The sequence below is a fragment of the Orycteropus afer genome, unplaced genomic scaffold (assembly GCF_000298275.1).
Source record: "Orycteropus afer afer isolate SDZICR_OR568_19922 unplaced genomic scaffold, OryAfe1.0 scaffold00193, whole genome shotgun sequence".
NCBI lineage: Eukaryota > Metazoa > Chordata > Mammalia > Tubulidentata > Orycteropodidae > Orycteropus > Orycteropus afer.
In genome coordinates, this window is record NW_006921780.1 from 6,354,235 (window position 1) to 6,372,826 (window position 18,592).

The following is an 18,592-nucleotide window of genomic DNA, read 5'->3' on the forward strand; positions in this document are numbered from 1 at the left end:
TTGGAAGCAGGGTCTGCTTGTCCGTATCAGGACCTCCTCTTTCCCCAGACTTCCCAAATGGGCCGGACCGTGGTTGTGCTCGGCGGAGGCATTAGCGGCTTGGCCGCTGGTTATCACCTGAGTCGGGCCGCCAATCCCCCAAAGGTAATTGCCCCACCCATGGACCCCCCCTTTAAATGAGTCTCTTTTAAAGGGATTCTCACTTGTTCTTCCATTTCCAGCAAAAGCTGGATACTGGCCATCTCCTTCCCCTCTTCGGCCTCTTGGTCCACGGCTATAGGTGGCGCTGTAGTGTCTCTTTTGTCTCCAGGTGGTCGTTGTGGAGGGCAGCAAGCGTCTGGGAGGCTGGATCCGCTCAGTCCGAGGGCCTGATGGTGCTGTCTTTGAACTTGGACCTCGAGGAATTCGACCAGCTGGAGCCCTGGGAGCCCGGACTCTGCTCATGGTGAGAGGCTTGTGGAATGCCTAGGAGAGATTACGAAATCGGCTTTCACTGGGTTTTTATCATTGGGCTTTTTGAGGGAAGGATGTATACTTGGTGGGCCAGTTTTCCTTAGTTTGTCCTCTTCCTGAGGCCGTGTGGAGAGTAGGTTTCTGAGCTTGGCTTGGATTCAGAAGTGTTGCCTGTCCGGGGAGACCACCCAGCTGCCCAGAACAGGTTCCTGTATGTAGGAGGCGCCCTGCACGCCCTGCCTACTGGCCTCAGGTAACACCACCATTTCCTTACTGGACAATGGTCTACTTTGGCCCCCATCCTCAGATCCTTCCATTTCTTTATATCCCTTTCTGTCAACTCTCCCAGCATAAGGGGACCAAATGAGTAGAAATGACCCTGTGAAGCTGGAGAAGTAAATCAGAAGCTCCCCACTCACTATGCCTTCCTCCATGCAGGGGGCTATTCCGCCCTTCACCTCCCTTCTCCAAACCTCTTTTCTGGGCTGGGCTGAGGGAGTTGACCAAGCCTCGGGGCAAAGAGCCTGATGAGACTGTGCACAGTTTTGCCCAGCGCCGCCTTGGACCTGAGGTGATACCCCTCCCTTCCTAAACCAATTGCAGAACTTCCTGCTCAAAGCTACCACCTACGGGTTCTTCTGTATCATTTGAGAATGCCCTCCTCTTCTCCTTATCCCCAGGATTCCCCCAAACTCTGTTGGAGGCAAATGGCTTCACTTCCTTCCCATATTTCTGTTATAGTGGGAATACTTCCCAACCCAAACCATATCCCACCTCTTCCAGGAAGGGCCAGTGGAAGTCATCAGTGCACCTTATTCCTAGCCCTCTCAGTCCCAGTCTCACCCTTCAGGTGGCGTCTCTAGCTATGGACAGTCTTTGCCGTGGAGTATTTGCAGGCAACAGCCGTGAGCTTAGTATCAGATCATGCTTTCCCAGCCTCTTCCAAGCTGAACAAACCCATCGTTCCGTATTACTGGGGCTTCTACTGGGGGCAGGTGAGGGAGAATTTGTTCAAGGGTTGATAATAATAAAGACTTCCAGAAGGCAAGGAAGGGAGGGAGCAGTAAGGGGTGCTGTTTTGATTCTTCTTTGCTTCCTCCTTTGCAGGGGAGAGCCCACAGCCAGACTCAGCACTCATTCGTCAGGCCCGGGCTGAGCGCTGGAGCCAGTGGTCACTCCGTGGAGGGCTGGAGATGTTGCCCCAGGCCCTTGCCACTCATCTGACTAGTAGAGGGGTCAGTGTTCTCAAAGGCCAGCCAGTCCGTGGGCTCAGCCTCCAGGAAGAAGGGCGTTGGAAGGTAGGGGAGCCCGCTGGAGAGTAATGCACCTGTGTCTCAGTGTTTCCATCTGTGTGTGGTTTCACCAGACCAAGGCTAGCAGAACTCAGTTGCTTCATTGTCAATTATTCATTGTCTTCCTGCCTCAGAAGTTGTTCCTCAAATATAGACCAACCCAGGTACCAAGGCCTAATTTGTGGCCTTTCCTTCAGACCTCCTTTGATATAAGTCTGTGGATAGAAGTAACCAAAAAAAAAAAAAAAACTCACTGCCATCAAGTCGATCCCTACTCAAAGCAACCCCTCCTTGGGTTTTTGAGGCAGCATCACTATGGAAGTAGATTGCCCAACCTTCCTTCCAAGGAGTGGCTGGTGGGTTTCAACCACCAGCCTTCTGGTTAGCAATCAAATGCCTTAGGCGTACCATCACTGCTGTGTTTGTTGCTGTCGTACCGAGGAGCTCGTCTGCCTGTCCAGGTGTGACACAGAGGGAAGAAAAGGCAAGGGCTACGTCACCAGAGCTCCCCCGTGGATAGTAGTAGTGCTTATTAATGGCTTGCGAATAGGGAAAGGAACAACCTAGCTCCAATAAACATTTTAGAGTGGCCAGATTGGCTTTTATCTGGTCCACTTCCTGGATTGTATGGAGAGTGATTTTTGTGCAGACCACATACTGTCTTTTCATTCTGGGTCAGCACCCAGTCTCTCCTGCTATATAGGTACCTGGGAAACTGATGAGGTAGCAAAACTCTTGCTTCAACCATAAAATTGTTATCCTCTTCTTTCAAATGTCTCCATCCTCAGGTGTTTCTAGGGGACAGAAGCCTGGAGGCTGACCATGTTATTAGTGCTATTCCAGCATCAGGTAATGAGGTAGTCCCCCTCCCCCATCATCCCAACCAAGGTGATACATTCATTATCTGTGCCTTCCTGGGCTAGCAGGACCCCACCATTTACCCTGGAACTGGTCATCTCTATGCATTTCTAATACCAGCGAGCTGATGACTTCTGAAAAGGGTCAGTGCCTCCTAATCTCCCCCAGTGCTCAGTGAGCTGCTTCCTGCTGAGACTGCACCTCTGGCTCGTGCCCTGTGTACCATCACTGCCGTGTCTGTTGCTGTAGTGAATCTGCAGTACCGAGGAGCTCGTCTGCCTGTCCAGGTGAGACACAGAGGGAAGAAAAGGCAAGGGCTCTGTTAGAGCCCTTCCCTGCTGATCCAATCTCTTCCTTCTCTCCAGGGATTTGGACATTTGGTGCCATCCTCAGAAGACCCAGGTGTCTTAGGAATTGTGTATGACTCAGTTGCTTTCCCTGAGCAGGATGGGAGCCCCCCTGGCCTCAGAGTGACTGTGAGAAGAGGAAGCTTTGCTTAGTGGGGGCTTCCAAAGGGCCACTCTGTGCCTCAGTATAGACATGGCCAGTGCTGTATCCCTCCCTAGGTGATGCTGGGAGGTTCCTGGCTACAGATGCAGGAGGCCAGTGGCTGTGTTTTATCTCGGGAGCTGTTCCAACAGCAGGCTGAGAAAGCAGCTGCCACACAGTTAGGACTGAAAGAGTCACCAAGTCATTGTTTGGTCCATCTACATAAGGTGAATTGGGATAAACTCCTCTAGCTTTCCCAGTGGAGCCTTTGAAAGTAGGGAGTGGTGTATCTGTTTCTGTATGTCCAGCAAAGGCCTGGGATATCTAGTAAACTCTTCCTTGCATCCCCAACTCTCTCTCCAGAATTGTATTCCCCAGTATACAGTTGGCCATTGGCAAAAACTAGGTAAGTTGGGAAAGCAGCTAGGCTGAGGGGAACTGAGGAAATTAGATCCCTCAGCTGTACCATTCTTTTCATCAACCTTTCTTTCCAGAATCAGCTACCCAATTCCTGGCTGCTCAGAGGCTGTCCCTAACACTGGCGGGAGCCTCCTACAATGGAGTTGCTGTCAATGACTGCATAGAAAGTGGGCGCCAGGCAGCAGCCCAAGCCCTGGGCACAGAACCTGACAGGTGATCTCCAACTTCCATTTTCTCCTGCCCCTGCTGGCAGGGACTCTCCCATCCATGAAAATAAAAGTTGCCGGAACATGGCTTTCTCTGGCTTTTCCATCACCTATGGGCATAAGGATGATGGAGGTAAAGATAGGCAAAGAGTGCCTGGGATGCAGAGAGCAAGAACAGAGGCGAGACAAAGTCCTTTATTAGAAAATATATCAAAATTCCAGCCCCAAGCCAGGCTCAGGAGAGGGATCTACTCCAGGACTGGCAGAAAATGCCCAGGGAAGGGCTTCCTTCACCAAACACACTTCCCAGGAACCATAAATAGAATAAATATTCACAGGAGGCCTGGGGAGAAGGCAGATCACTCTTCTCTCCATGGAAGAGGAAGGGCTTGGGGTCCAGCCCTGCTCCTACCCCAGGGCAGGGGACTCCCAGGAATCGTCACATAAAATCATGACATCAAGAATTCACAGTCATAAGCCCTGGTAGGTGACCCTAGAAAGCAGGACCTCCAGGTCTAGAGGAGTCCAGCTCCAATCCAGCAGTGAGGAGAAGCCCCTGCCCACCAGCACAGTGCTGGAGTTCAGGTTCCCCACAACCCTCTGAAGAACAGTAAGGGGCTGAGGGTGGGGAGAAGACAACTCCTCCTCTGGTTTAGTTTCATGATTAAGGTAGGCAGGAAGGAGGAGTCATTGTGAACCATGGGGGGCTGTGTGGTTGGCAGTAGGTGGAGGGCCAGGCCTGGCTGGGGGCCGGCGCTGCAGCATCTCTTGACGGAAGGCCTGGGAGGAACCAGGTGGATAACGGGGACCAGAGGGGGCCCGGGGACCCCGAGGGTCAGTCCCAATGTCTGCTGTGACGTTGGTATAGAGAGGGCCCAGCTCTCGAGCCAGCAATCTGTATGTCAGTGAGTTCATCCCATCTTGCGTCCAGGAATTCTGGGTTCGGACCAGGAGGTCAAATCTGAAGGTGAGAAGTTGGAAACTAAGACCCAGAAAGGGACAGCCAGGAATCTAGAGAACTTTAGGTCCTAATGGTGCAGAATCCTGAGGGTCCAGTAACAGTTCCCAGGCAGTCTTCCCTACCTGTGAGGATTTTCCTCGTTGCCTTTGTCTCCCCGGTGCTTCACCATCTTATAATGTCCCACAGAGGTGGGAGGTCGAGAGATCTTCATCCCAGCCAGGCGCACCCTATAGGAAAACATAAGGGGACCTTGGAGGATCCAGAGTAGAGGAAAGCTCCTAAGACATGAATGAAAAGAACTAAAGCCAACAAGGAGGGACTGCATGTTCCTGTACACAAAGAACTACGTAGGCAAAAAAAAAAAAGTGCCACTGCCAGGTACTGGAATGGGGAGAAAGTCAAACAGAAAAAGGAAATGGCTAAAGAGAATGTAAAAGCTGATGTATCCAAATCCTCAGGATCCAGTGACAGGCACCCTGGGGCCTTTAAACAATTGACAAGAGGCAGGTTTGCACCTTCCACCCTGTTTTCTAGGTGGCTCCCAGGAGCTGCCTCTGTAGTCTGGGAAGGGCAGAGAGGCAGGCCATTTTGTCAAAAGGATAGGACAAAACGGGAGTTGTAGACCTAAGCTCAGCTGAGTTACCCCAACTAACCCTCTCGCTCGTCCTCATGTTAAAATAAGGGTAGAATCAGGTCATCAAGACCTCGGAGAGAAACAAACCCCAACTCTGAGACAAAGAAGCAGGAAATAAAGATGGCCTGGGATAGTACTGAAAGAATACATTCATTTAGAATTTTCTGGCTGCTTTACACATATACAGAAGATGAACCTTCACAGAGATGTCATCCCAGAAGATACAAGCGGAAGGGAAACAATGGGGCTGATATACCAAGCCCAAACATTCATATCACAGATAAGAAATGAGGCCACCTAACGCTGAAGGTCAGAATAAGAATAGTTCATATACTAAGAAAGGAGTTGGCAAAATGCCAATGGCACATTCACTGCCCGTCCGCCGCTCCCCACCTCCCCCGCCAAAAAAAAAAATGATTCTGGGAGTAGAGGGTCACCCTGCCCCTCACCCCCCAGATCTCCATAGAAAGTAGTTTGGATGTGACCCTAGCAAAAGGTGGAACTAAACTCTCTCCAGGCCCCTTTCTAGCTCTGGAACCCCACAATACTGTTTTAGTGATCTTACCTCCTCTCCCGGGAACGCAACTAAACAATATGCAAAGCATGACTAGGGCAAATGGAAAAGACTTAAGGGAAAGGAATGGGTTTAGTGCAGGACCTGGGGAGCTAGTGGTGGTGGTGAAGGGCTACGGCTCCTCAAGGATGGTCTTACAAGACAGGGATCTAGGTTGGGATGGGGGAAGGAGGTGGTAGCAGGAAATCTGACCTGGTAGCGATGTCATCATCCTCACCACCCCAGCCCCAGTATTCATTGGGGAAGCCATTCATCTTCAGGTACTGGTCAGGAGTGAGTGCAGAGACCCCCCCAAAGTACTGGGGGTACGGGAGGCTGGGGAGAGAAACATTCTTGGATTCCACAAGCCTTCTGGGGAGACATCCCTACCCACAATCTCCTCAGCTCCCCTCTCATTGGATGGTAGGTTTCCCTGCTTCCCAGCACTCTCCAATGACCTCTACCTGTATCCAAACTTGTTCATGGCGACAGCAACATGCCGGGGCCCCCGGGGGTCACACACATACAGATTGTGGTCATTCTCTGGCAGGAGATCCACATCATGCAGAAACAGGCAGTCCCACTCCTCATCACGTAGGGCCTCCCGCACTCCAACATTTAGCAGCTTTGCCCTATTGAATGTTCCATTTCCAGCCTAAAAAATAATGGAACGGACCAGCTTACATTTATAGGTAGGTAGCATGGAGAAGATAGAGCTAAAGTATAAAAGTGAAAGGAGTGCAGAACAAGGAGAATAAAGAGAAGGCAAACTATCTTTTTCATTTAATCATGCAAGAAATTTTCTTCAGCATGTGCCTGATACTTAAAACGTGCTACTGTTTAGCAGGGAGCTCTGGTAGCAAAGTGCACTTGACTGCTAACCAGAAGGCTGGTGGTTCAAACCCACCAGCCACTCCTTGGAAGGAAGATGGGGCAATCTACTTCCATAGTGATACTGCCTCGGAAACCCAAGGAGGAGTCACTGTGAGTCGGGTCCGACTTGATGGCACATAACAACAACAATTGTTTAGCACTTAATTCTGACAACCACCATGTGAAACAGGTGGAATACTAGTTACCTACTGCTCTTTGCTTCATTGTAGGGAATTGGTTAAGGAATTTGTTCAAGGTCCCACATGTAACAAATGGCAGAACTAGAATTTGAACCCAGATTTATCCAACTCTAAATTTGTGCTTTGTACTGTATAAGCCACTAACCAAAGGAAAAGTCATGGGAAAGCATAGGACATCAGGGATACCCTAAAAAGACTAAGGAGAAGTCCTAAGCTAACAAGTTTGGCAAAGCTCTCTATATTCAAAAGTCTGGTCCTCTTAAAAATGATTCCAGGGACCCATTAGATACAGTGGAGTGGTATTTGCCTGAGGCTTTCTTATAAGGTGAGGTGGAGGTTAGGGATACCTGGTGGATAACGTAGATGCCATAAGCAAGCTGCTGGCGCTGCAGAAAGGGATGCAGGTGGTAGAGCAGCAGACGCAGGTGATGCTCCCGGGCGCGGTGAGGCACAATGATTGCTGTTCGGGACCGGGGCTCACACCCTGCCGGGCGGTACCGACCCCCAAGTTCCACCCGGGGATTCCTCTCCACAATCTCTGCCAGCGATGGCACTGGGCTAAAGGACACCGACACAGGACCCACTGTCGGGAGGGGATGGCAAGGTCAGGGATTGGAGGGGCAAGGAGAAAAGAATGAACACCAGGACCTGGGAGCACCTCTGGCACTAGCAGTCTAGTTCTTAGGCTGTTTCCCCAAGGGCTCACTCAGAAATCTCACAAATGTTAGGTTCACCATCACTGGGTAGCTCTGCAAAGCCTGTAAGGTGCAGGCTCCTGACCCAGTCTACTTTCTTATTTTAGGGTTCCACAACTATCCTCAAAAGGTTGGAAGCTACAGTTGGAAGATGGAAAGAACAGAAGAACTTCCAATTAACTAAACCAGGGTTCATCCACAAAAGAAACAATTCTTAGCCTGGGGCAGGAAGAGTCCCTGGAACTCTTTAATGGAAAGTTTGTGGCCCAAATCAAGAGCCCAGTTTAACTCCAAATTCAGAGTCCACTCTAGCCCAAATCCACCCCTCCTTCTAATTACATTAACCTTCTGTACCAAGTCCCACTCTAATCATCCCATGCTGGCACAAGCCTCCTGCCTCCACACTTTGGCCTCTCCTTCAGTCTCCTTCCTCCTGCGCTCACCTAAAAGAGGAGATCGTTCTGGACAGTAGGGCAGACCTTGAGGAGCTGGAGGGCCTCCTGGAGCAACAGGAGCCCCAGGCAGGTGACTGAGGTTACTGTAGACATCATGGGGGTGAGAATAGTCAAAGGTAGGCCCCTGATCTCGGCCAAACAGGGCACTGAGGCTTCGGAAGCCCCCCAGCGACAGGTACATCATAACGGCCAACTGGGAGCCCACAAGCAGGGCCAGTGTGCAGGGTCGCTCCAGTAGCCTCCAAAACATCCTGGGAGGGGGTTGGGAGAGGGAGAGAGGGGATGGGAGTTCTGGGGCGGGGAGGGGGCAGGAAATGAGCAAAGGACATCAACAAGTAGGAAGGAAGGTGATAGAGGTGGGGGCAAAGAGGAGAAAGGAGAGAACAAAGTTACAAAAGGGAGCTCACAAGATGTACCACTATGTGAGGGGGAAGGAAAAAAATAGAATGTAACCATCAATAGCCCTATCACCTGTTATTTTCAGCTGAAGTATTACTCTTCTTCAACTCCCCCCAAACCACTCCTGCCATTCCTAAAAATGCTTACAGGATTCAAGCCTCCTGTCCATTTCAGAGGAGTGTCTACAGAACTCCCTTTCCAACCTTACAGGGGGAAAAGACAGACTCACCTAGGTTCAAGCTGTCTTCTTGAGGGGCATGGGGACTTCATAGGGTCCCGGGGGAGCGGAGATATGAGGCATTATCTAGAATTGGAAATGTCCCGAGGACAGAGAAAGGCTCCATCCAGCACTCCAACGGTGATCCTGGATCCCACCTGGGGCAGAAGTGGTCATGGAGAACTAGTCACCCAGAGTGCAGCAGAATTCAGGACTAGGATAAAGCCAGTTTCTCAGCAGAAGTGAGGAAAAGTGGTAGGAGAGTAAAGGGGAGAAGCAGAAGATAAGTCCCGGATCTTTCCGCCACCCCGGGCTGCTAAAGACCTAACCACCACCCCTACCCCTACCCCAACAGGACGGACCTGTTTGGGAAGTGGGGATAGGGCAGCTAATGGAGACAATGTTTTCCCTCAAACCAAGAACCCCTTCAGAGGACGAGGCAGTCCTGACAGATCCGTGCAGTGGCCTCAGGAGAGAGAGCCCAGGGCGGGGTAGGAAACAGGCTCCTTAACGTTCTTCACGTACCTCGGAGCTAGCTCCGCAGGTGCAGGGAGCGTGACCACATGGGAACAGCAAGCAAAGAGCCCTAGAGCACGCGGGAAGTAGGGTGGGGGGGAGTGATACCTCTTCTGCCTTTTTCTAGTCTGAACAGGGGAGGACAGGAGGCGAGGGGGAGGGTAGCTGCTGACGTGAGAAGGGAGGAAGGAAGGCTGGGGCTGAGACTCTGGCAGGGGTACCTGGGCAGTCTCACCTGGAGGGGCGTGGCCAGCGCGCTGCAGGGGGTTAAAACCCAGCTCAACCGGAGACCTTACCCCCACCCCCACCGCAAGCGCCTCTCGCATTCCTTGCCCTACTGTGCAATGTGAGCTCGCCCAGCCCCCGTCCATACTTCCACCTAGGAGCCCTCCTCCTCCCTGCTCAAGCTGGTCGCCTTCCTTTGCCTAAAACTTCTCATCCTCTCGATCGGCCGAATCTTTCTCCGGAGCCTCCCTCACCACCGTCCCCACTCCCCATACCTGGGCTCTACCTTCCGTCGTCACCACCACCCCGGCAGCCGGGCAAGCCTCGCTGCCGCCATCTTGGAAGCGGGCGCTGCGGGGGCCTGCCTCGCGTCACGGGGCGGAGCCTCGGGTGGAGCCGCCCTGCCCCGCGAAGCGCCGGGTGTGATCGCTGCTCCGTAGACGGACCCGGCGGGAATGTGGCCCCGCCCTGCTCTGATGCGGCGAAGCGGGGAGGCCAGAAGGAGTCTGACCGCTCCGGGAGCGGCGCGGGGTCACATCCCCACCTGGCTTACTATTAGCAGGATCCTGTTTTTCACCCCACAGGCCTGTAAAACAGCGACTGAAACCTTGAGTCTCAGGGCCGACACTGACCGAGAGACCAGTGGAACCGTTTCTGGTGCATCCCAAGACCTCACTATCCACCCAATTCCCCCTAAGCTGAGCCCCTCTCGCGGCGTATCAATGGTTCCCCCTGCAGTGTAGTGACACCTAGTATCCAGATTGTTTCACGCTCAGGCTACAGCGCTGCAGACTGCTCTACTGCATTTTTGTATCCCATTGGTATCCAGTGGGAGCTGTGGGAGCTTAGTGCCTAAGGCACTTGACTGCTAACCAGAAGGCTGGCGGTTCAAACCCACCAGCCACTCCTCAGGAGAAAGATGGGGCAATCTACGTCCGTAGTGATACTGCCTCGGAAACCCAAGGAGGGGTCGCTATGAGTCGGGTCTGACTCGACAGCACATAACAACAACATTGGTATCCAGTAGGGGTCCTTGGTATAGCAAAGGGTTAAGCTCTCAACTGTTAACAGAAAAGTTGGCTGTTGGAACCTACACTGGGGCGACTCGGAAGAAAGGTCTGGCAATCTGCTTAGAGTCACAGCTTTAAAAAACCTATGGAGTGCAGTTCTGCTCTGCGTACATGGAGTTGCCATGAATCAATCCATTCGTGAACAAAGAGTTGTTTTGTTTTGTTTTTAATATCCCATAAACTAAAAAGAAACCCACTGCCATGGAGTTGATTACAACTCATAGCAACCCTGTAGAACAGAGTAGAACTGCCCCACAGGGTTTCCAAGGCTATAAAACTTTATGGAAACCAACTAACTGTCCCATCTTTCTCCCATGGAGTAAGCTTTTGGTTCACAGCTGAATGCTGTAACCACTGAGCCACCAGAGCTCCTTTTTATATCCTATATGCCAGAACTATGATAAATAATAATGGCTCAGAAATAACACCTCATCCGGATTTGGAGATTCTGTAAAGGCTTCCCAGAAAAAGAGATAGCTAATAGGAAATGTGAGGGGCTTGTGTATAGCACATCCTCTGCCTTATAGCATTCTGGTTTCATAGGAGCTATTTTACAACTCTGTGTAGGTGATTGGCACACAAATTCTATCCTGTCTGGTAGAGGTTCAGTTAACCCTCTATTTCTTGCTAGCCATAACGCTGGAGGTTCAAACCCACCAGCCACTCCTGGGAAGGAAGGTTGGGCAATCCACTTCCGTAGTGATACTGCCTTGGTAACCCAAGGAGGAGTTGCTAGGAATTGGGAATTTTTTTTTTTTTTTGGTTCCCGCTTTGTGGAAAAACAGTTTTTGCCTCCATTTCCACATTCGTGTCTATATCCCTGATCTTTAAACGTGTCTTTTCTTTAGATTCTCCCTTGAACTGGTTATGACATCCATTGGTTCGCTCATGAGTTAAATAAAATTTTCAACATGTCTTCATTTTTGTATTTGTATGAGAGCCATCATTTTACCTTTTCCTGAAAGGTATCTTTTAACAAATGAGGAATGTTCCAAACAGAGGGCACATAAGTACAAAAGTCTAGAAATGAGGGAGAAATTAGGCAGTTTGGAATTAAGAGTAGATCGGTAAGGCAAGACAGTAGAGTGAAGAAGTGGTGAGATATGAAACAGGGAAGATAAGGTAAGTACAGGCCAGATAATGACAGACTCCGTAAACCACATTAAAATAGTTTTGGTTTTATCTTGGGGGAAAGAGGAAGGTATTGATCTAAGCAGAGAATGCTCTGATCAGAACTTTAGAAAGTTTTACTCTGGTGGAAATGTGGAGCATTTATTTTCTAATTAAGTATTTTCTAATGCCAAGACTGGAGCTCTGGTAGCATAGTGCCTAAGGCGCTTTACTACTAACCAGAAGGCTGGCAGTTCAAACCCACCAGCCACTCCTTGGAAGAAAGGTTGGGCAATCCTACTTCTGTAGTGATACTGCCTCAGAAACCCAAGGAGGGGTCACTATGAGTCGGGGCCTACTCGATGGCACATAACAACAACAACAATGCCAAGACTAAAATCAAGGAAACCATTTAGGAGGTTATTGCAGAAAGCCAGGAGTGAGATGAATCACAAAAAATAAGGTAGTTATCAGTGGGACTGGAGGGAAGAGAGAATCTTTAAGAGGCAAACAGGACCTAGTGATTGACTGAATGTACTGAGTCAGGAAGTTAGAGGGCTCCAAGATGATGCCCAGATTTCTCATTTGAGCCACTGGATTGATAGAAACTAAAAACTCACTGCCGTCAAGTGCAATCTGACTTATAGTGACCCCTCCTTGGATTTCTGAGGCAGTATTTCTATGGAAGTAGATTGCCCAACTTTCCTTCTGAAGAGTGGCTGGTGGGTTTGGACAGCCAGCCTTCTGGTTAGCAGCCAAGTGCCTGGAGCCGTTTATTGAAAAACAAAACTTAGGAAGAGGGCATGCGGTGGGTGGGGGTGGTAGATAGAGATGATAAATTCAATTTGGGGCATAAATTGAGGCTGAGAATGAATAATACTGAGTTTGAGTATAACACCAGCTTTGAAACTCATTGGCTGTGACATGGAACAATATGCTTTCCGAGTTTCATCTATAAAATGAACTCCATCTTAGGGGGTTTTGTGTTAATTAATGGGAACTATGGAAAAGTACAAATGCCTTAGGCACTATGCCACCAGAGCTCCCTATGGAAAAGTGCCTAGCAGACAGCAAATATTCAGTACATCTGAATGTTAAGCACAAAGTTGGACGTAAAAGCTCCGTGGGTTTTTTTTTTTTTTTCTTTTAAGGCACTCACTAAGTATTAGAAAAGGCAGACTTAGCTCTTGCAGAGGACTCTTCATCTGGGCTTCTGTGGTGGTCTGTTCTTGCAAATTTGACCATCACTTTGATCCTTCCAATCTGCTGCTTCCTGACCACTACGCTGTATTCATTTGCAAACTCCGTTTTCAGAAACCTTCACATCTATTGCATGCCAGCTACCTACCCTGACCACACCCTGGATTTAGTCATCCCCAGAACTGCTAACCTCTGACAATTTAAATTCTAGCTGGTTTCCACCACAACATCCTGTCTTTCTAGACTCTGAAGAAATCCTAGGGCCCCTACTGACCCAGTCATGATAAAGTAACACAATTTAAGAAACCCAAAAACTAATTTAAAACAATATAAATCTCCTTAGTTTCTCAAGGAAACGTAGAAGGAGTGGGAGGGGGGCAGCAGCACATTTTAATAAAAGTCTAAACTCTCTTTCCCATTCAACACTTTCCACCTGTCAGGTCCTTCCCAAAATTGTCTTTCCCAACCCCTTTCAGCCCACATGGCTTTTCATTTCTCCCCTGATGAGCTCTTTATACCTTATCATCCAGTTTCAGATCTGTTCTCTTCACCTTGATTTTGCATAACCAACCCAAACCCACTGGAATTGTGTCAATTCCAATTCACAACAACCCTATGGGACAGAGTAGAACTGCCCCTTAGGCTTATCAAAGCTATAAATGTTTATGGCAGCAGACTGCCTCATCTTTCTACCACGGAGTGGCTGGTGGGTTCAAACTGCTGACCTCTTGGTTCAAACAGGTGAATGCTTTAACCACTCTGCCACCAGAGCTCCTTATAACCATAAAACCCAAACTCACTGCCATGGAGTCAATTCCAACTCATAAGGAGCTCTGGTGGCGATGTGCCTAAGGCATTTTGACTACTACCAGAAGACTGGTGGTTCAAATCCACCAGCCACTCCTCGGAAGGAAGGTTGGGCAATCGACTTCTGTAGTGATACCACCTCAGAAACCCAGGAGGGGTCACTATGTGTCAGATCTGACTGGATAACAATGAGTTTGGTTTTGGTTTTTTGGTAGTGACCCCCATTGGGTTTCCAAGGCTACTCTTTATGGAAGTAGATTGCCTCATCTTCCTCCTGTGGTGCAGTGGTGGGTTTGAACTGTTGACCTGGTTAGAATCCAAATGCCTTACCCACTAAGCCACCAGAGCTCCTTCTTATAACCAAAAGGGAGGTACTGAAATCACAAAGGAGCTGACCTAGCAAACAAATCCTTCCCACTCCTGCCACTCTACTCTCACCTTGTGGTTTTACAGCTTGCTTCTAGAAGGGGAGGTAGACACTTTCTCTAGGACGTTTTCCATGAGCCTATATTCTGTACTAGGTTCCCCTCTTCTATCTTGGTACTTGTCACATAGGTCTGGAATTTTTGTCCTACTTGATTGTCTCAGCACCAGACTGAATTCATTGAAGATGGGACTGTCTTTTCTTTTAGGACCCCTGAATGTAACCAGCCACTTCTCAGAAAGAAGACTAGGCAATCTACTTCCATAGAGATACCATCTCAGAAACCCAAGGAGGGGTCTTTATGAGTTGGCATCGACTTGACGACAGTGAGTTCAGTTTGTTTTTTGAAATGTAACCTAGAGGTTTTGGCACAAATTCTACAAAATACTTCACCTTAGATCTGTAGATAGATCCTGTTCTAAATATTTTCTAATGCTTATGTGCAAAAGGGACATGGGAGTGATATCCTCTGACCTCCTCCAACCCAACGAGAAGGAGACAGAATCACCATCAGCAGCCCAAGTCTTAATTCTATGAGGCCAGACATGTCACCATGCTCCAAACTTTTTACCAACTCTGACACCAACCATTCCTCCCATGACACTCACTACTTCTTTACTGGGCTCAATAATTCGTTGCAATGGCCACACATAACTCACAGACAATGCTCACGATTATGGGGTTTATTAGGGAAATAACAGGCTACAATTCAGGTTCAGGAAGTTGCTCAGGATACAGTTCTTCAATCAGAACAGTCTCCCTTCTGCTATACCCTCAGGCTCACCTCTCTGGCTCTTGGCCTCTCAGCCTAACCTCTACTCTGCTTGAGCAAGTGTTACAGAGCTCTTTTAACTCTGCCAATAGATGTATCTGTCCTGCCCAAAGGCACTCAGCTTTTTCGCTCTGTTGGCTGGCAAGCCCACTGCTCTGTCTTGTGCCTCTTGGTTCCTCTGTGGTTGTCTCAGCCGGTTGTTTCTGCTGGTTGTCTCCATCAAGGAGGTCCAGCACAGGGATCTTGGGTCCAAGGACATGCTCCATTTCACCTCCAGCTCTTCTCTCTTGATGGCAGTGAGAGTCCCACTTCTGTGTCTAGGAAGGCTAATTTTAAACCCAGCAGAATGACAAAACTAACCAATCCCCACATTAGAATTCCATACACCTTATTTGCATGGTCCCACCCACTAATCTGGAAGGAGCCACAAGGACTGCCTAGAAAAGCCATACCAAGTAATTCACTGTACCACATAATGCAAGGGTACAAAGTGGAGGCAGACAAAGGAAGAGATACAACAGGAGGAGAATCAATATGTATTGACTACTTACTAGAATACAGACACAGTGCTGAGCATTTACATCATTATATTCATAAATCATGACAACCACTCCATAAAGCAGGTAGTAGCATACCCTCTTTATAGTTAAGGAATCTGAGCCACACAGAGACTGAGCAGTTTAAGGTCATTATTACATATAAGTGGGTACCAAAGCTTGGGTTGCATCTCACTCCAAAAATCCATACCTTTCCTGTCTACCAGACACTGTTGAGAACATGATTCGATTCCAGTTTATGACTGCAAAAAAGAGAATGTGGGGAACATCCTCTGCCTTCTCTAACTTCACAAGCAAGAGAGAAAATCACCATCAGCAGCACCAGCCCCAGGCTGATTCCTATGAAGTCAGAGTCAGACATGCCACCACCCTCCAACTTTTTTTTTTTTTTACCAATTCTAACACCAACTCTTCCTCCCTCGGCACTAACTACTTCTCTTGGTGGGTTCAATAATTCATTACAATGGCCACACAGAACTCACAAACAATATTAATGATTATGGGATTTATTAGGGAAGTAACAGGTCACAATTCAGATTCAAGAATGCTCAGGATATATTTCTTCCATCAGGACAGCCTCCCCTGAGCCATGCCCTCAGTCATGAGAGCTTTTGGCCTCTGAGCATGTCCTCTGCCCTGCTCAGGCAAGTGTTACAAAGCTCTTTTAGTTCTGCTGATAGGTACACCCTGCTCCGCCAGCAAGCTTCCTGTTCAAAGGCATTCAGCTTTATCACTTGGTGGGCCGACAAGCCTGCTGCTCTGTCTTGTGCCAGTCTCTTGGTTCTGCTGCTTCTGCTGCCATCTCTCGGCCGCCGTTGCTCTGCCATTGTCTCAGTGCAGGTATCTCAACTCCAATGACAAGTTCCACTCCTGGCTCCTCTCTCTCTCTCTCTCTCTCTCTCTTTTAAAACTGTGATTTGGGTGAAAGTTTACAGAGCAAATTCGTTTTCTATGCAACAGTTCATATCCATTTTGTTTGATGACACAATGGAACAGCTCTCTTGCCACTTCCTCCCTGTGGTCACCTTTTCCCTGTGTCCTTTCCTATGCATAGCTGTCCTCTGAGTTGTCTCCTTTGTGCAGATACTGCCCTTCTGATCTCCCATGGCTGATCACTCTAAGGAGTGCACTTACCAGGTATAATAGTTCTCCTTGAACACGTGTCTCTTATTTGGCTGGAAGCCATGGAAGTGAGTTCAATTCCAGGCATGAAGCGTGATGAGGGGCAGTAGTCTCAGGGATTTCACCAGTGTCTATCAGATCAGTAAACCTGGTCTTTTTTTTTATAATTTTGAGTTTTCCTCCACATTTTTTGCCCCCTCTATCCAGGATTTCCTATTTTTTTCCCCCCTTTCTAAGTAGTTGGCAGTGGTAGCCAGGCACCATCTAGTTCTTCTGGTCTCAGGGTCATGTAGGTTGAGGTTTGCATGGTCTACTAGTTAGTGTGAGCAGCTGAAATAGCTCAGTTGGGAGAGTGTTAGACTGAAGATCTAAAGGTCCCTGGTTTTATCCCGGGTTTTGGCAGCTTGTCATAGGTTTGCACATTGGGAGCTCTGGTAGCCTAGTGCCTAAGGCATTGACTGCTAATCAGAAGGCTGGCAGTTCAAACCCCCCAGCCATTCCTCAGAAGGAAGATGGGGCGATCTCTTCCATAGTGATACTGCTTTGGAAACCCAAGGAGGGGTCACTATGAGTCAGGTCCAACTCCACAGCACATAACAACAACTAGTTAGTGCATTGAACTAATTATTTCCATCCATGTATCTTTGTTTTTCTTCATTCTTCTTTGCTCCAGAGAAGGAGACCAATTGCTGTGTCTTAGATGGCCACTTGCAAGCTTTTGTTTTTTTTTTAACTGTGATTTGGGTGAAAGTTTACAAAGCAAATTCATTTTCCATACAGCAGTTCATACACATTTTGTTTCGTGGCATTGACAGCAGTTCCCTACACTGTAACAGCTCTCTTCCCACTTCCCATAATTGCCTCTTCCCTATGTCCTTCCCTCCCATGCACTCCCATCCCCAAGCTTTTTCCCTGTGCAAACACTGCCTTGCTTCTTATTCTCCGATTGATACAATTGATCTGCTTCAAGGAGTATATCTACCTGATGTAAATGTTTACCCCATATGCCTGTCTATTGTTTGGTTAGAAGCCACAGGAGTGAGTTCAGTTCCAAATCTGAAGGATAACTAGGGGCTGTCTCAGGGGTTTCACCAGGCCCTACCAGACCAGCAAACCTGGTCTTTTTATTATTATTATTATTTTGAGTTTTGCTCCACATTGTTTTCCCACTCTCTCCAGGATGTCCTGCACTGGTCCCCCTCCAAGTAGTTGACAGTGGTAGCCAGGTACCATCTAATTCTTCTGGTCTCATGGTCATGTAGGCTGAGGATTGCATGGTCTTCTAGTCCCTTGGACTGATTGTTTTCATGTGTCTTTGGTTTTCTTCATTCTTATTTGTTCTGGCTAAGGAGAGACCCATTGTTGCATCTAGATGGGTGCTTGCAAGCTTTTAAGACTCCAGTTGCTAACTCACCAAAGTAGGCTATGTTGTTGTTGTTGTTATGTGCCATCAAGTCAGACCCAACTCATAGCAACCTCTCCTTGGGTTTCCGAGGCAGTATCACTACGGAAGTAGATTGCCCCATCTTCCTTCCAAGGAGTGGCTGGTGGGTTTGAACCTCCAGCCTTCTGGCTAGCAGTCAAGTGCCTTAGGCACTATGCTACCAGAGCTCCTAGAGACATTCTTATACATATGTAGAAATATCATCTGCCAAACTTGCATATGTTGTGTTCTTGCTCGGTGCCATCAAGTTGGCTTAGACACATAGCAACCCTACGTACAACAGAACAAAACACCCGGCCATGCACCATCCTCACAATCCTTGTCATACTCTAGCCCATCATTGCAGGCACTTTGTCAATCCAATTTACATATATGGTCATGGGCATATTCCTCTTTGCCCAGACATATCTGATCATTTAGCCTGTCTACCTATATATCCGGGAGCTCTGGTAGCATAGTGGCTAAAGCACTTGACTGCTAACCAGAAGGCTGGAGGTTCAAATCCACCAGCCATTCCTCGGAAGGAAGGTTGGGCAATCCAGTAGTGATACTGCCTCGGAAACCCAAGGAGGGGTCGCTATGAGTCAGGGCCAACTCGACGGCACACAACAACAACAAAAACAACCTATATATCCAGCTG

General features: G+C 48.6%; 2 protein-coding genes and 1 non-coding gene across 3 annotated transcripts; 2 read left to right on the forward strand and 1 right to left on the reverse strand.

Moving 5' to 3' along the window:
* Positions 1-57: 57 nt before the first annotated feature.
* Positions 58-3,729, forward strand: PPOX (protoporphyrinogen oxidase). The gene is made up of 12 exons (XM_007947804.1): positions 58-144; positions 311-445; positions 591-706; positions 892-1,024; positions 1,304-1,448; positions 1,561-1,751; positions 2,534-2,594; positions 2,772-2,890; positions 2,969-3,079; positions 3,170-3,319; positions 3,456-3,498; positions 3,587-3,729. Exons 1-12 carry the CDS (start codon positions 58-60, stop codon positions 3,727-3,729), a joined length of 1,434 nt encoding a protein of 477 aa, XP_007945995.1.
* Positions 3,730-4,405: 676 nt separating this feature from the next.
* Positions 4,406-8,339, reverse strand: B4GALT3 (beta-1,4-galactosyltransferase 3). Its single transcript, XM_007947731.2, has 6 exons — positions 8,078-8,339; positions 7,287-7,522; positions 6,331-6,521; positions 6,080-6,202; positions 4,802-4,906; positions 4,406-4,679 (listed from the first exon to the last, which is right to left on the reverse strand). The coding sequence occupies exons 1-6, from the start codon at positions 8,337-8,339 to the stop codon at positions 4,406-4,408; spliced, it is 1,191 nt and encodes a 396-aa protein (XP_007945922.1).
* Positions 8,340-16,837: 8,498 nt separating this feature from the next.
* Positions 16,838-16,910, forward strand: TRNAF-GAA. Its single transcript has one exon. It is a non-coding gene; the product is annotated as a tRNA-Phe (tRNA).
* Positions 16,911-18,592: the final 1,682 nt, after the last annotated feature.